The sequence below is a fragment of the Ictidomys tridecemlineatus genome, chromosome 15 (genome assembly GCF_052094955.1).
Source record: "Ictidomys tridecemlineatus isolate mIctTri1 chromosome 15, mIctTri1.hap1, whole genome shotgun sequence".
Classification (NCBI taxonomy): domain Eukaryota; kingdom Metazoa; phylum Chordata; class Mammalia; order Rodentia; family Sciuridae; genus Ictidomys; species Ictidomys tridecemlineatus.
This window is the reverse complement of record NC_135491.1, coordinates 3,655,245-3,669,880: the sequence shown is the minus strand read 5'-3', so window position 1 is coordinate 3,669,880 and position 14,636 is coordinate 3,655,245. Positions and strand designations below refer to the sequence as shown.

The following is a 14,636-nucleotide window of genomic DNA, read 5'->3' as shown; positions in this document are numbered from 1 at the left end:
CGAAAACTAAAAAATAAATATTAAAATTCCCTCTCTCTCTCTCTCTCTCTCTCTCTCTCTCTCTCCTCTCTCTTAAAAAAAATCTTCCCCACCAATGTAGGAGAGAAAGAAGAAAATATTGTAATTGAATAAATCTTTAAACTAGAATGTTGTGGGTAACACAGGCAATGCACTAAGAGATTGCAAATTTCAGCCCGATGCCTAAAGTGTCAGGAGCCTACCCTGCCTCAGTTACTGGGATGTTTTAAGAGATGGCTTTTTGGTCCTTGAAGACATTTCTGGGTCATAAAGTTGACAACACTCCTATTCAGTTTTCAAAAGAATTTATATACATCTTAAGCACAGGAGAAAATTGATTAAATTTCAAGTTTCTAAGGTGAAAGTCTAAAAAGGAGGGGCAGAGAATTGCTTCCCTCATTTTCAGTAGGAAAAACTAATTTTTATATGACTGGGTATTGAGGTCCTCAAACAGAGGCCTGGCTCTGAGGATTCAATAAACGAGGTAAGGCCAGACACCCCCTCTCCCCCGCAAAAATTAAGGCAAACACATGAAAGGAACTTTAGTCAGTAGAACTACATTGGGAAGAGAAGAGTACCTGCTTCTTTATCTCTCTCTTCAAGAGGCTGACAATGACTAGGCCCAGTGGTGGGTGCCTATAACCCCAGCAGGCTGAGACAGGAGGATGGGGATTTCAAGACAACCTCGGCAACTGTGAGGCACTAAGCAACTCAGTGAGACCCTTAAACTACAAAGTTGGTTTGTGGATGTGACTCAGTGGTAAAGTGCCCACTCTACATTACATGTTGCAACTGTAGAACGTAAGTGAGGAAATAGCTGCATAGTGTTGGTAACTCTGAATTCAATGCCTGGTAACCCCCTACCCCCAAACTGGCTGACAATGACTTTGAGGTTTTATAATAAGGGGGAGTGGGGCTGGAGTTATAGCTCCAGTTGTTGTAGGTGTAACTCAAGTAGCACATGTGCAAGACTTTGAGTTCAATCCCTAGCAGGGGAGAAAACACACACACACACACACACACACACACAATTTAAAAAAGGGTAATGAGAGCAAGGGTTGGGGATTTGCATAGGAGAAGTCTTCTCTGCTGCCAAAGCAGGTGATTCTCTCTAAGTGATGTCTTGTGACAAGGGAAGAGATGTGTTTGGAGAAGGCTCTGAGGAGCTTCCAGACAGAAGGACAAAATTGTCTCAGGGGTGTTCTTGGTACACATGACTGAAAAGAATTTCAGCACATGCCAAAGGCATACAATGTGATTTATTTAGGAGATAAATGCATATTCAGGAAAGAATAAGGGCCCTCTCTAAGTGGAGTCTCCTCTGGGGTAAAGCAAGGCAAATACATTCAAGGGAGAAGCCTGGCTATTTCTGGAGCATGGGACTAACCCCTAGAATGGTGATGTTAATATTCATAAAGGAACAGTTCCTAGCTCCTGGGCTAGAGGTGGAGTCAGGTCAGAGCAAGCAAATACCACGTTTTCCTTGTGCTTGAGTATTGACCTCAGGTTACAAGGCTGAAGGGCATGAATCAAGCACATATCAGTGGGGCCTTGCAATTTGTTTCATGGGTGCTTTATGCATTTCAGTAGTTCTGAGGTAGCAAAACCAGATCCAGTTGTAAAATGAAATTGTAGAAATGTTATCCTGAGAAACGAATGCCTGGGGCAAGAGTAAGTTCCCTTCCCTTGCTATATCATTTCTTCAGCAAACCTAACTAACCCTAAGTCCCTACATTTTGTATTGAAAATATCTGAGTCTGAGTACTCTGTTTTGAAACGCCAACAGTCTTGTGGGATCTAGTCCAGCTAGGCAAGTGCCTTACCACTCAGCCACAACACCAGACTGTAGAGTAGAAATTTTATGGCACGAAATAGCCTCTAAATGTTGTGAGAAACTGAGGATCAGTGCTCAGCATTTGTAGTTTATTCTCTTCTGTTCCTGCTTGTGAAAAATAAAGTTTGGAGTTGTCCTCCAAGAGTGCTACTTGCTGCTGCTGGACCAGTCTGTTTCACAACAGTTCATGGGCACTTCCTTTGAGACTCAGTATATTTCCCTTTATTTTTAAATTCCCACCTCAATGTAGTGCATCATTATCTCAGGATTAGCCAGGTGGAGCCTCTTCCTGAGTAAAGAAAGTGGCTCTTGCTGTGAAGTACTCTGGAGTCAACACAAGATGTTTATCTGGTCAAATGTTGTTTGGAATCCAAGGTGAAGTGGAGCCAAAGAGTTAGATGTAAATTGGAGGCAGAGATGACATGTCTCAGTCCTGCCTTTAGCCACCCATTGGATATTTGGAGGCAGAAGTGAAAAGTCTAAACCCTTGTGACATTTTTACAGTGCATATATCCTGTAAGTGACTCTGGTAAACCTCAGATATGTGAACTGGGATTCAGTGTTGTCTGTCGGTTTGTGTGGGGGGGGCAGTTAATATCCAATAGTGTTTGAGGTCAGGAATTTCTTAGGATTAGAACATATTAAAATTTCATATATACTTAGGTATGGTGGTGCACTACTGTAATTCCTGTGGCTCAGGATGCTGAGACAGGCAGATAGAAAATTCAAAGGCAGTCTCATTAGTTTAGTGAGGCCATAATCAACTGAGACACTGTGTCAAAATAAATAAATAGGGCTGGGGATGTGGCTCAAGAGGTAGCGAGCTCGCCTGGCATTCATGTGGCCCAGGTTCGATCCTTAGCACCACGTACAAACGGAGATGTTGTGTCCGCCAAAAAACTGAAAAATAAATATTGAAATTCTCTTTCTCTCTTAAAACTAACTAACTAAATAAATAAATAAAAGGCCTGTGGGTGTGGCTCAGTAATTAAGTGATCTTGGTTTCAGAAGAGCTGAAATTTACCCTGTTGTTATGTATATGCTACATACATGCAATGCAAAATTTTGATTGTGATAAAAAGAAAAAAAAAAATCCCCAAGCTTTGCTTCTGCATCCTGCCATGTGCACTTCCATCAGAGCACAGTATCTAGTTCTTTCATCCATTCACCTCAGAGACAGGTACCCAACCCTTGGCTTAGTTCCAGGAACAATGTGATGTCAGTCACAAGAGCAGGGTGGGGGTGGGTGGAGGTGGGGGGGTGGATTTATATCCTGAGGGCCTCAGGGTGAAATTATACATGCTGCCCGCCACATTTTCCTTTCACATTCTGATTCACATCCACTTCATGGATAATCCCAGGGTTTTTGAATTCAATTGCTAAAATTAATTGTAATACCAAGAACTGAACTAGATCCTATCACCCAATGTTAACCCCACCGGCCCTCCCCAAGGGCGAAGCGACCTCCCACATTTCCATGTCGTCCCAGCGTCCCAGGGAGTCTCACCTCCTTTTTCAGTCATAAAACACAAAACCGCGGAAAGCAGGATAATCAGGCCTCGCCCACACCCTTGCCCACTAAGACCCCGCGTTTTGGGTTTCATGCTCAGGTCCAGCACATCCTGGACCACCGCACTTCCCTGCAGGCTGACCTCAACCCAATTCAACTGCTAGCATTTCTGTACCCAGCAAAGGCTCTCTATTCTCAGCACATTGGAAACTCCCGCCCCTGGGTTCACTAGCAGGGTTTCTCCGCCGAGGGGGGTAGGTCCAAATCCTGTCCCTGTCCGTCAGCCTTCCGACCTCGCCCACTGGGTGGGTTTCATCCAATACGTCCCGCCTTCTCCATAGCCACGCCCCTGCCCGTCAGCTGCCAATCCCGCCGGCTGGGTGGGTTTCACCCAATGAGTCCTGGCCTCTCCACCGCCAGGCCCCTGTCCGTCAACCTTCCAATCCCGCCCACTGGGTGGGTTTCACCCAATGAGTCCCGGCCTCTCCGTCGTCCCGCCCCTGTCCGTCAGCTTTCCAATCCCGCCCACAGGGTGGGTTATAACCAGTGATTCTCGCCTTCTTCGTCGTCCCGCCCCTGTTGGTCAGCCTTGTTATCCCGCCCACTGGGAGGGTTTCACCCAGTGAGTCCCTCCCTCTCCATCGCCACGCCCCTGCTCGTCAGCCTTCCAAACCCGCCCACTGGGTGGGTTTCACCAAGTGCGTACCGCCCTCTCCATCGCCACGCCCCTGCCCGTCAGCCTTGTAATCCCGCCCAGTGGGTGGGTTTCACCCAGTGAGTCCTGCCTTCTCCATCGCCACGCCCCTGTCCGTCAGCTTTCCCGACCCCCGTCACTAGGTTGGATTTACCCTCTGAGGCCCGCCCTCTCCATGGTTCCCACCCTGCCCGTCAAGCGTTCCGACCCCGCTCATTGGGTGGGTTTTAACCTGTGAGATCCACTCTCTCCATCGTCAAGCTTCCGGCCCCGCCCACCAGCTCCAGGTTCCTCCCTCTTTGCAATCTTCCGTGAGCCCTCGCGTCCACCAGGAGACCCGGAAGTGGATCCGGTTGTCTCCCTACAAGTGAGTTCCCTGTCTCTGGGCTGTTTGCGCTACTGGGTCGCTGTCGGGTCCGTGGCGGGGACTCGGTCCCCACAGACCTCTGCGTCCCTGCCGCGCGCCGTCCACCTGTAGTCAGCTCGGTCGCCGCGGGAGAGTCGCGTTGGTCTGCGCCCTGGCGCGAGTCCCCGCCGGGGTTGGCCTGGGCCTCTGGACGCCCTGTGGGTCCCCGCTCGCTCCCCGCCGCCCGCAGCCAGTCCGAGCGCGGGTAGTTCTCCACAGAGGGCGCGTCCTGTCTCCTAATCCTCCCAACAAGGGGAAAAGGAAATGGGGAAATCTAGAATCTCCATCTCCAGAGACGTGAAGGACAGCCACCTAGGGAAAGGGGCATAATGGGGAGGACCTCAGGCTGAGCAGGGGAGGAGAGGATGGGTTATCTGCAGGGATGGCAGAGGACAACTGGTGCTGGGACAAGAAGAGGTGTAACTAGTGACCAGGGCGCCCAGGGAAGAGGCCTAGTGATGTGCGGGTCCAGAGCATGCGGACAGGGGCCTGCAGCAGGCAGGCCAGAGGGAGAGAGTGGATGGGGAAGAAAGAGGCAGACATCTGTGGAGATTGGGGACAAAGACTGGGCAGAAAGACTGACTGGAGGTGAAGGGAGTTGCAGGAATGGGGAAGATGGAGGGAAGGAATAGAGGGAAGAAGAGGAGAAACCAGGAGAGGAGAGAAAAGCCAAGGGAGCAGGACCCAGGATGGGGGAAGAAATCAGAGTGGAGGTGAGAATGGAGATGATCAGAGTGAGGGAGGGAAGCAGCAATGAAGATGGGGCCCCTGGGTGTGGATGATGACGTTGTAATACATTGATTTCTGTCTCCAATAAGGTAAGTGTAAGTTAAGTTTTTTGTTTGTTTGTTTGTTTGAACTATACAGCTGAAGAAGGGAATGACAAAACTGCTGTTTTTAAGTTTTGTGTGTTCTGCTGTTCTGGGATTAGGATAGCTTCCTTTTGTAGTCTCCTGGGCCAGAAGGCAGTGACTTGAGCCATTCAGTTGTGGGTTACCCTCTTGTGTTTTCCAGAGATGGTGTAGTGTTGGTGAGGGGATAGGGAAAGCTGAAGTGCAACACTGTGTACAGCACTCTTAACTGTGGTCATCTAAATTCCTGGGAATCTGTCTCCGTCAGCAAACAGTTCTGTGTCATATACCATCTTAGGTTTCTGTAATTGCATCCAGATCTGGGCATCACTACCTGGAGATAGTATCCAATGCCACTGGTTGAGGGTTTTAGTACCATAATTCCATACACACCCCACTTCCCATGCCAGTCACATGTCCTGGGTTGGGACCTGATTTCATTGGTGGGATATAAATTGGAACTTCCCATGATCCCTGCTCGGGTCTTTTTAATTTGCTGCATGGGGTAATTTCACTTAGGGAAATACTTTATTATGCATACAGTTACACCTGGAAGAATATGCTAGAAGATTAACTGAAACCCAGGAGGGGGTTTTGGGCACCATGACTTTTATCCATTATCATACAACGATGAATGACAGCTCCCTATTGCAGCATGTGAAGTGAGTGCCTTTGTTGTGGACCTAAACCCCTAATCTATAGGATGACATTTCCTTAAATAAATAGGATTGGTACTGAGATTGTGGGACACCAGGGATCTGCCAGTAGGGGAAACCACATATTGCTGAATAGAGGGGAGGCATTGTGTAATGATTGTAAGACAGTAGAAACAGTTGGGATTTTCTTCTGTCTCAGATAGTAAAGGAAAAGGAAAGATAGATTTTACACACACACCCCCATACACACATCCCAAATATCCCAGTACCAAAAAACCCATATAGAATATATAAAATGTAAGGGTTTTTTTTTTTTGGTACTGGGAATTGAACCCTGGGGGACTTAACCATGAGTCACATACTTCCTCCTTTTAATTTTTATTTTGGGAGAGGGTGTGGCTAAGTGTCCCAGGTTTCCATCTTCCTGGCCCAAGCTAAGTAGGTGGGATTGCAGGTGTGCCACTGTGCCTGGCTTAAATGCAGTATCCAATTTCCCTTTTTCATTTCTCTTTTCTAGGCACATTGCCCAGTTGGTGACTCCCTCTTCTCTTTTCTCTTCTTAGCTGTTAGAACATCTGCCTATCTTAAAACTCTCCTTGCATTCATTATGATTCCTCCCTGATCACTTTGGCAATTCCTCTCCTGCCAGGCCCCACCCCCTGTTCTCTGATGGCATTGCTGCCCCACAGTTGAGCCTTGTACCTCTGCTCAGCCTGTCTGTGCCCACTGTCTCTCCTCATCTTTTTGATCACAGCTTTGATAGCATTCTTCCTTATAGTTCTCCTGGAGACTTCTTCTATGAACATTAGAGTTCTGTGGCCAGTTGTGTCCTCAAGTCCATGCTGGGATGTTAGTGGGCCTTTCTACCTTCATGGTCCATCCTGTACTTCTTTAGCTCCCAAGGTGCCTCTCCCCTGTAGTCCTCAGCATTTCATGTAGGGTGATTCTGTACTTGGGGGTGTTGGCTAAATACTTTGACATATATCGAAATAGTACAATGTACTATCATATTGGTAAGTTTTATATCTTAAGAGGAGAAAGACAGAGATCACATGTATTTTTTTAGACAGGCAAGGAAACTAGAGTCCACACTGTTCTTGAAGCTTCAGAAAGATGTAGGAAGACCTGGGTCCTGGTTGTTCTGCTGCCTCAGGGCCTCTGCTTCTCAGCCACCCAGGCCTCTTTCCTTTTCCTGGTAGCAGGTTGCTTAAGCCTCAGGGCCTTCACTGGGTCTTGACCCTTGTCTAGGTTTCCTTGACACCGGTCTGCAGGTGGTCAACACCTCAGGTCTTTGTTCTGATGTTACCTGCTGCATGGAGACTCCTGTAACCTCCCCCCAGCTCCTGTAACACTCTAGCCATACTCTGCCCCGCCTCTGGTCCATGCAGCCTACTTTGCATATTTCTATCTGTTCCTTCACCTTCTGCTGTCTGGATCCTGGTAAGAACAAGGTTCCAAGAGAGGGGCAGAGCTAGAAGGTGGATAGTGGGCTGGGCTTGCCCCTAATGGGGGTACTTAATCCTGGGTTCCATGAGAGTCCCGAGTCATTTTGCAATAATTCTAAAAACTGGATGTGCCATTCAGGGGTGAGGATGTTACCCAGTTTTAATAATAATGAAAAATAGCTGATTCTCTTCTCTGTGCAGCATTGAGTAACTGGCTCTATGACCTCCATCCTGGGGACTGAGATCAGTCTGAGATCCCAGGAGAGGTGAGGGGGCACTGTGCTGTGCTTCAGGTTGGTCAGGGCCAAGCTATGCCCTGAAGGGAGCCCAGTGCTGCCCAGCTCCCCACTGCTGCAGCCTGTGTGTGCTTCACCAGCACGGAGACCAGGCCCAAAGAGAGGAGTAACAGAAGTCTCCTGCGCCCCTTCCTACAGGAGTTTACTACTGTGCCTGGGTCACTCTAAAGGGGTGGGCAGAAGGGGACCGTCTTCTCACATGGGGAGGTCCTCCCTGTGTATGTGGCTGTGGCACAGGAAAGGTGTGATGATTCTGAGCCTTAAACAGTACGTTTCCTCCTTCCAGGATTGACTTGTAAAGACTCGTGTTACCTGAGGAAACAGCCCTGAAGAGGAGGAGGAAAGAAAAGGGGTCAGGAATGGCTGTCACTGAGGTACAGTGATCTCAGGTGGTCCTGAGTCCCCTGTGTAGTGCTGGGCCTGGGAGCTGCTGGCCTCCCGTGACTCTGTGGCCTCCTGGCTGTCAAGTGTGCCTGCACTCCCTGGGGCCTTCCTTACCCCATCCTCTGTGCTTAGATTCCATCCCAATGTTGTTGGAGTCTGTAAACAAGTCAAAATAACACCTGGTATTTTGCCAGGAGAATGTCAGAGTTCATAAACAAGTCTGGATGGTGCCTGGCAAAATGCCAGAGGGAGTGGTTTGAGAAGTAACAAAAGCTAGCCATTAAATGTGGAGATTCCTTATTGGTTGACTGATGTATCTAGTTTATGCTAATTAAGATAAGCTGTTCAAAATGTATAAATATCTCTGTTGCCCTACAATAAACCGCTTCTACTCCTGTATCAATGTACACAAGTTGTGTTGTCATCGTCCCCCCCCCCTTATTTTGCTGCAGAAGGGAACCCATAAGGAGGTACCACCAGGTATGGCCCTGTGAATCCTCTGTCATTTTGTTTAATCTTTTAAAAAAGTGAATGTGCTGTTTGGTGGTGTCCCTGCCCTCCACACCAGTTCTCTCGCTCTAGTGCTCATTGTTTCCTGCCTTGTGCTTCTGTTGCCTTCAGTTGGCTCTTTCCCCTGGAGGTGTATGGTTAGTTGACTGGGTTCCTTCCTCCTTGTTGTAAAGTTTCACTACCCTAAGGTCTTTCTTTTGTTTTTTTTTTCTTCTTCACTGCATTTCATCAGTTTTGGTGTATTTTTTTTTTAATTTTGCTTTTGTTTCAGATATTTTCTGAATCCTTTTCCTGTTTACCATTGGTTGGTTAAGAATGAGGTGTTTCATTTTCCCTTATTTTGGGGTGTTTATTTTTCTTCTGCAATTGGCTTCTGTATTTATTCCATTGTGCACAGAAAGAAAATTGGGATCGTTTTTAGCTTCTGAAACTGAATGTTAAGATTTGTGACCTAATGTGTCTCAAATGAAAAAATAGACATGTGTAGTACCTTAGTGGTAACTGTCCTGGTGTCAGTCTTCCACAACCAAAAAACAAACAAAAAAAAAAAGGCAGGGAGTTGGGGGGCGGGGCTGGCAGTTTTGTTCAGTGGTGAAGCACCCGGGTTCATTGTCCAGTACCATAACTAAATTTTATGAATTTTTATGTGAATTGTCTACCTTCAGCCCCAACTTCCAGTTGGTTCTGCACAGACCTCTTTTTCCTATGGACTGCTTTGGCTGCACAGTGTCCTGCAGCACAGTCTCTGAACACAGTGACTCTGAGCATCCTGACTCCTGTTTCTTTCTTTCTTAGAAATTGAAATTAGGCCCTTCTACCATTGAGTTATATCCTCAATCCTTGTTGTCTTGTTTTTTTCTTTTTTATAGTTAGAGTCTTGCTTCATTGCTGAGGTGATATTGAACTTGTAATTCTCTTGCCTCTTCCTCCTGGGTCAGGATTACAGCTGTGTACCACTGTGGCTGGTACTATGTTTCTTGTGTTTCCTGCAGGGGAGAAATCTGTACAGATTTAGGCAGTATCTTGTCTTAGGAAAATGAAAATAAAACACAACTAGGAGGTATAACATTCTCAGAAATACCAGAATATATGAAAACACGGGGAAAGCAAGCTCAGTTTCTCCCTATATACCCTCTGCACACAGAAAGCTTCTGTGATCCCAAATAAGTGAGGGTTTTTGCCCTTATGCCAAGAATGCAGTTCTTCAGAGGGCACTTGTCATTTCACCTAATTCAGACACTGTGTAGATACATGGTGGATCCCACCAGCTGAGGTCTCTGTCCCACAAAATGGGCCCCTTTTCAGAGGCCTGCAAAAGTATGGCCCATGATTCAGAATGACTTTCTATAAATGGGGCTTCCTTCATCCCCTCACATTCAAAAAGTGGTTAGACTGCTTCCTAAAACTGTCAAGGACTTTACTTTCATTTGCCTTGTGGTAACACCTGTTCAGAAGAGACAGGTGAACACGCACATGGAAGAGGTGCATAGGCCAAGGTGTGGGACAAAGGACGTGGAGCTCACATGACTTTGGGTGGTGCGCCACCCTCCAGGACCCTCCACCCACGCGTTGATCTGAACACCCTTTCACCCCGTCCTGTTGAGATTTTATGGAGGCTCCTTTATGTAGGCAGGCTTGATTACATCCTGGGTGATGGTGATCAGTTGGGACTTTAGTCCCTCTCTCTTCCCTGGAGGTGGATGGCAGGACTGTGTTACAACTGCCTCTCCTGCCTGTGGCTTTGTGGGGAGAAGCCTCGTCGTGAAGCTCTCTAGGGGGCTTTGGCACCTGTCGTGTCACTAGCACACAACTCTTTCTTAGCTCTCCATGGATTCCAGGTGAGCTCCACATCAGCAGACAGACAGATACCAAATGTGTGTTTACAGCCTCACAGTGCAGCTCTTCTCACTTGAATCAGTTGCATGCTTACACTTCTCCTCCCTTCTCATTTCTCTTTGTTTACTTCTTTGCAGTAATGGGGTTGAACCTAGACCCCCTCTGCCATTACATCCCTACTCCTATGTTCTTCATTCTCAGAGAGGATCTTGCTATGTTTCCCAGTCCCACCTCCGATTTACAATGTTCCCACCTCAGCCTGGGGATAGCTGGGATACAAGCATGTGCCACCATGCCTGGGTTCTGTGGTTTACATTTTGGATGAAGATTGTAACTGTCCCCAGTGCCCCATTGTGAAGCCTGTTTTAATTTCAGGGTCCACTGACATTCAGGGATGTGGCCATAGAATTCTCCCAGGAGGAGTGGAAGTGCCTGGTTTCTGCTCAGAGGGCTTTGTACAGGGACGTGATGCTGGAGACCTACAGGAACCTGGTCTCCCTGGGTGAGCTTGACTTCCCCTGATGCTGGGATCTGCCCTGTATATCGTAGCATTTCCCTTTTGTCTTTGGGATTCTCTACATTGACTTATTGAAGTCCTGTTGCCTGTGAAAGACGCTCCACAGTATATCCGCTGTACTTTGTTCCCTTTCTTCAGATGTTCTGCCCCCTTCATGATACTGCAGTGGTGTTTCCAGAGCTGAAGCACAACATAAAGCCCACAGCCCACTCTTAAAATATTTCTGTTTCTGTGCTTTTGATTCAGTGGTTCTTGGAAGAGAGCTAGATACCTACATGATATAGTGAAATATTTTCTGTATCCCTCTGTAATATCCTCTTCCTCACGTGCACATAGGGCTGGATTGTGGAGAAGCCACAGTGCATCAGCTTCTTTTCTCTTTACAAGCAGGAATGTGTCCTTCAGACCCGAGTGTCCTCTCCTGGTTGGAGCAAGGGAGGGAGCCCTGGACTGTGAATGGCCCAGAGGAAATATCCAGGCCTGCAAATGATTGGGCATTTGTGGAGTGTGTGAAAGCAGGTAAGAGCTCACAGGGGAAGAGAGGCAGCTGCCCACTAAGTAGAGTTTGGGCGCTTTGGCAATGGGAGGGGTCAGGGCTAAGGTGAAGTCCATTTCCTGGGCTTTACATGTAAGGAATTTGGTTTCAAGCTCCACTTTCTTCTTTTCCTCCTCTTCTCCTTATCCCTATTCTCCCTCCTCTAAACTTTCTCTATGTATACATGAGGATGACATCCCCTTTGGTATCTTTATATAGTAATGTAACATGATTTTGTTAAATTCATTTCATTTTTCCTCCCATTCTCCCCTCCCCCCGTGATCTTCTCTGTATCTTTATTGTATCCAGTCACTTCCTCAACTGCCTTTTCTCCTTTATTTTTGACTAGTTTCTATATATGAGAGCAACAGTTTAACCCTTAATTTTTGAGTCTGGCTTATTTTACCTCTTTCAATGTTTCTTTCCTACTACCCCATCAAAGAATTCCTTTTATTGTCAAAGCAAACATTTCTCATAAATATGAACATGATCTTATATATTCTTTATCATTTGTAGAAGAACCGGAAACAAACATTCCTACAGCTCCGTACAAATGTAATGAGCTTGAAAAATCCTTTAATCAAGAATCACACCCTACTATACATCAGAAAATCTGTACTGGAGAGAAACAATTTACTTGTGAAATATGTAGCAAAGTCTTCAATAAAAAATCTTATCTTACAAGTCATCTTAGAATTCATACTGGAGAGAAACCTTACAAGTGTAATGAGTGTGGGAAGATGTTCAGTAGAAGTTCACACCTTGGAAAACATCGGAGAATCCACACTGGAGAGAAACCTTACAAGTGTAATGAGTGTGGGAAGATGTTCAATAACAGTTCATACCTTGTACAACATTGGAGAATCCACACTGGAGAGAAACCTTTCAGATGTGATGAGTGTGGCAAGGTCTTCCGTAACAAATCCTACCTTGCAAACCACCGGAGAATTCACACTGGGGAGAAACCTTACAAGTGTGATGCATGTGGCAAGGTCTTCAGTCAGAGTTCACACCTGGCAAGTCATCGTAGAATCCATACTGGAGAGAAACCTTTCAAATGTAATGAGTGTGGCAAGGTCTTTAGTCGTAACTCATACCTCATTCAACATGTGATAATCCACACTGGGGAGAAACCGTACAAATGCAATGAGTGCGGCAAGGTCTTCAATAAAGAATCAATCCTTACAAATCATCGTAGAATTCACACCGGAGAGAAACCTTACAAGTGTAAAGAGTGTGGGAAGAGCTTCAGTCAGACTGCACATGTTACACAACATCGGAGAATCCACACTGGAGAGAAACCTTTTGAATGCAATGAGTGCGGCAAGGTCTTCCAACAAAAATCAGTCCTTATAAGTCATCAAAGAATCCACACTGGAGAGAAACCTTTCAAATGCAATGAGTGCGGCAAGGTCTTCCATCAAAAATCAGCCCTTATAAGTCATCAAAGAATCCACACTGGAGAGAAACCTTTCAAATGCAATGATTGCGGTAAGGTCTTTAGTCAGAGATCAAACCTTACAATTCATCTTAGAATTCATACTAGAGAAAAACCTTACAGTCATAACGAGTGAGGGAAGGTCTTCAATCACATTTCACACTTTGCACAACAAGAGAATTCACACTGGAGAGAAACCTTTCAAATGCAATGAGTGTGGCAAGGTCTCCATCCTCAACTCAGACCTAGCAAGACAGCTGATGATAATTCATACTGGGAGATTTCTTACAAATGCAATGAATGTGGTAAGGTCTTCAGTTGCAGTTCACGTCTTACGTATCATCATAGAATCCATAGTGGGGAGAAACCTTAAAAATGCAATGAGTGTGGCAGTGTTTTTAGTCACAAGTCATCCCTAGCTGGTAATCAAAGAATCCACATTGGAGAGAAATCTTTCAAATGCAGTGAGTGTGAAAAGATCTTCAGTTGCAACTCATACCTAACAGAGCATCAGATAATTCATAGTGGACAGAAGACTTACAAGTGAAATCTATGTGGCAAGGTCTTAAGTCTGAATCATCCCTGAGACGACACTGGAGGATCTATACTGGAGAGAAGGCTTCGACATGTAATCAGTGTGCAAGGGCCTCACTTGTCATCCCAACCGCGTCCAAGGAGGCAGGAAAAAGATTAGTTTCTGGCCTCGCATACTGTGGAAAAATTACATAATGTTTTATAACTCAGGACATATCAAAGGTGCAGGGACATTTGATAAGGCCCAGTTATCTTCATGTTGTAAAGTGTCTCATTCTTTGAGATTTCTTGGAAAGTATCCTGCTCGTCTTGGGTTCTGTGCCTTCCTTATGGGTCTTTCACGGCTGTGTCCTGAAAGGAATCCATAGGAGTAAAGGTCTTACTTCGTGAAACGAAGATCCCTGTTGTCCTTGCTCCTGGAGTAGGAGGACACTGCCTATTAAAATTCAGTATTGCCTGCACCAAGAAATATTTCAAAGGGACTGATGAGGATGTGGAATTGAGATATCAGTTATCCTGCCTGGTGTGGTCTGTGCACCCTTGTCCATATTGTCCATAGTGGGATGGAGTAAGGAACACTCTACACACTGCCTGAAGTGGGACAGCCAAGACTGCAGAGAATGGGCTTTTTATCGGAGGAGAGGAGTGTGTTCTTAGGGCCTGATTATGTCCAGGAAGAATGCAGGGAAATGGTGGCCACTGCTGCATTTAATGGCCATAGCTGGGTGACTAATTGGTCTCATTCTTGGAACTGAAAAGTTATCAGAGAGAAGAGATGAACTAAAGAACCACAACAGCACATGCTTCATGAGGATCCACCTTTACCTGATGAGGTTACATTTGCTGCTGATTTATTCAGAGTGTACCATAGATTTCATATGGTAATTAATAAAATCTAATCTTTCACATAAGTATGAGTGGATTGTGTTTCTTCTACAACAGTTTTGTTTCACCTCAGTTGGTTCTTTATATTGGAAATTTAACATGCACCATTAGATTCCTAAGGTTCAAAGAGATTTATAACAGGTTTTTTTTTTAATTTCCCTGGTCGATCAAACAACATATAATCTTGGGAACAGATAAACATGTTTTGTACTTGAGTTATTCCGTGCTCTGCCCTAGGGTAAGTATGTGGGTAGGATGAAAGGCTCCCAGAAGCTTGGTGTCAGATA

The 14,636-nt window shown here is 45.9% G+C and overlaps 1 protein-coding gene across 1 annotated transcript; it reads left to right on the top strand.

Annotated features, from left to right (window-relative positions):
* The first annotated feature begins 4,426 nt into the window (after nt 1-4,426).
* Nucleotides 4,427-14,375, top strand: LOC106145614 (uncharacterized). Its single transcript, XM_078033055.1, has 4 exons — nt 4,427-8,084; nt 10,816-10,942; nt 11,345-11,476; nt 12,009-14,375. The coding sequence occupies exons 1-4, from the start codon at nt 8,070-8,072 to the stop codon at nt 13,064-13,066; spliced, it is 1,332 nt and encodes a 443-aa protein (XP_077889181.1). The 5' UTR covers nt 4,427-8,069; the 3' UTR covers nt 13,067-14,375.
* The last annotated feature ends 261 nt before the right edge of the window (nt 14,376-14,636 follow it).

Coding starts and splice junctions, on each gene's coding strand:
- LOC106145614 (XM_078033055.1), top strand. Junction 10,943..11,344: donor CAGGAACCTGGTCTCCCTGG/GTGAGCTTGACT, acceptor TCTCTTTACAAG/CAGGAATGTGTCCTTCAGAC. Junction 11,477..12,008: donor TGTGGAGTGTGTGAAAGCAG/GTAAGAGCTCAC, acceptor TATCATTTGTAG/AAGAACCGGAAACAAACATT.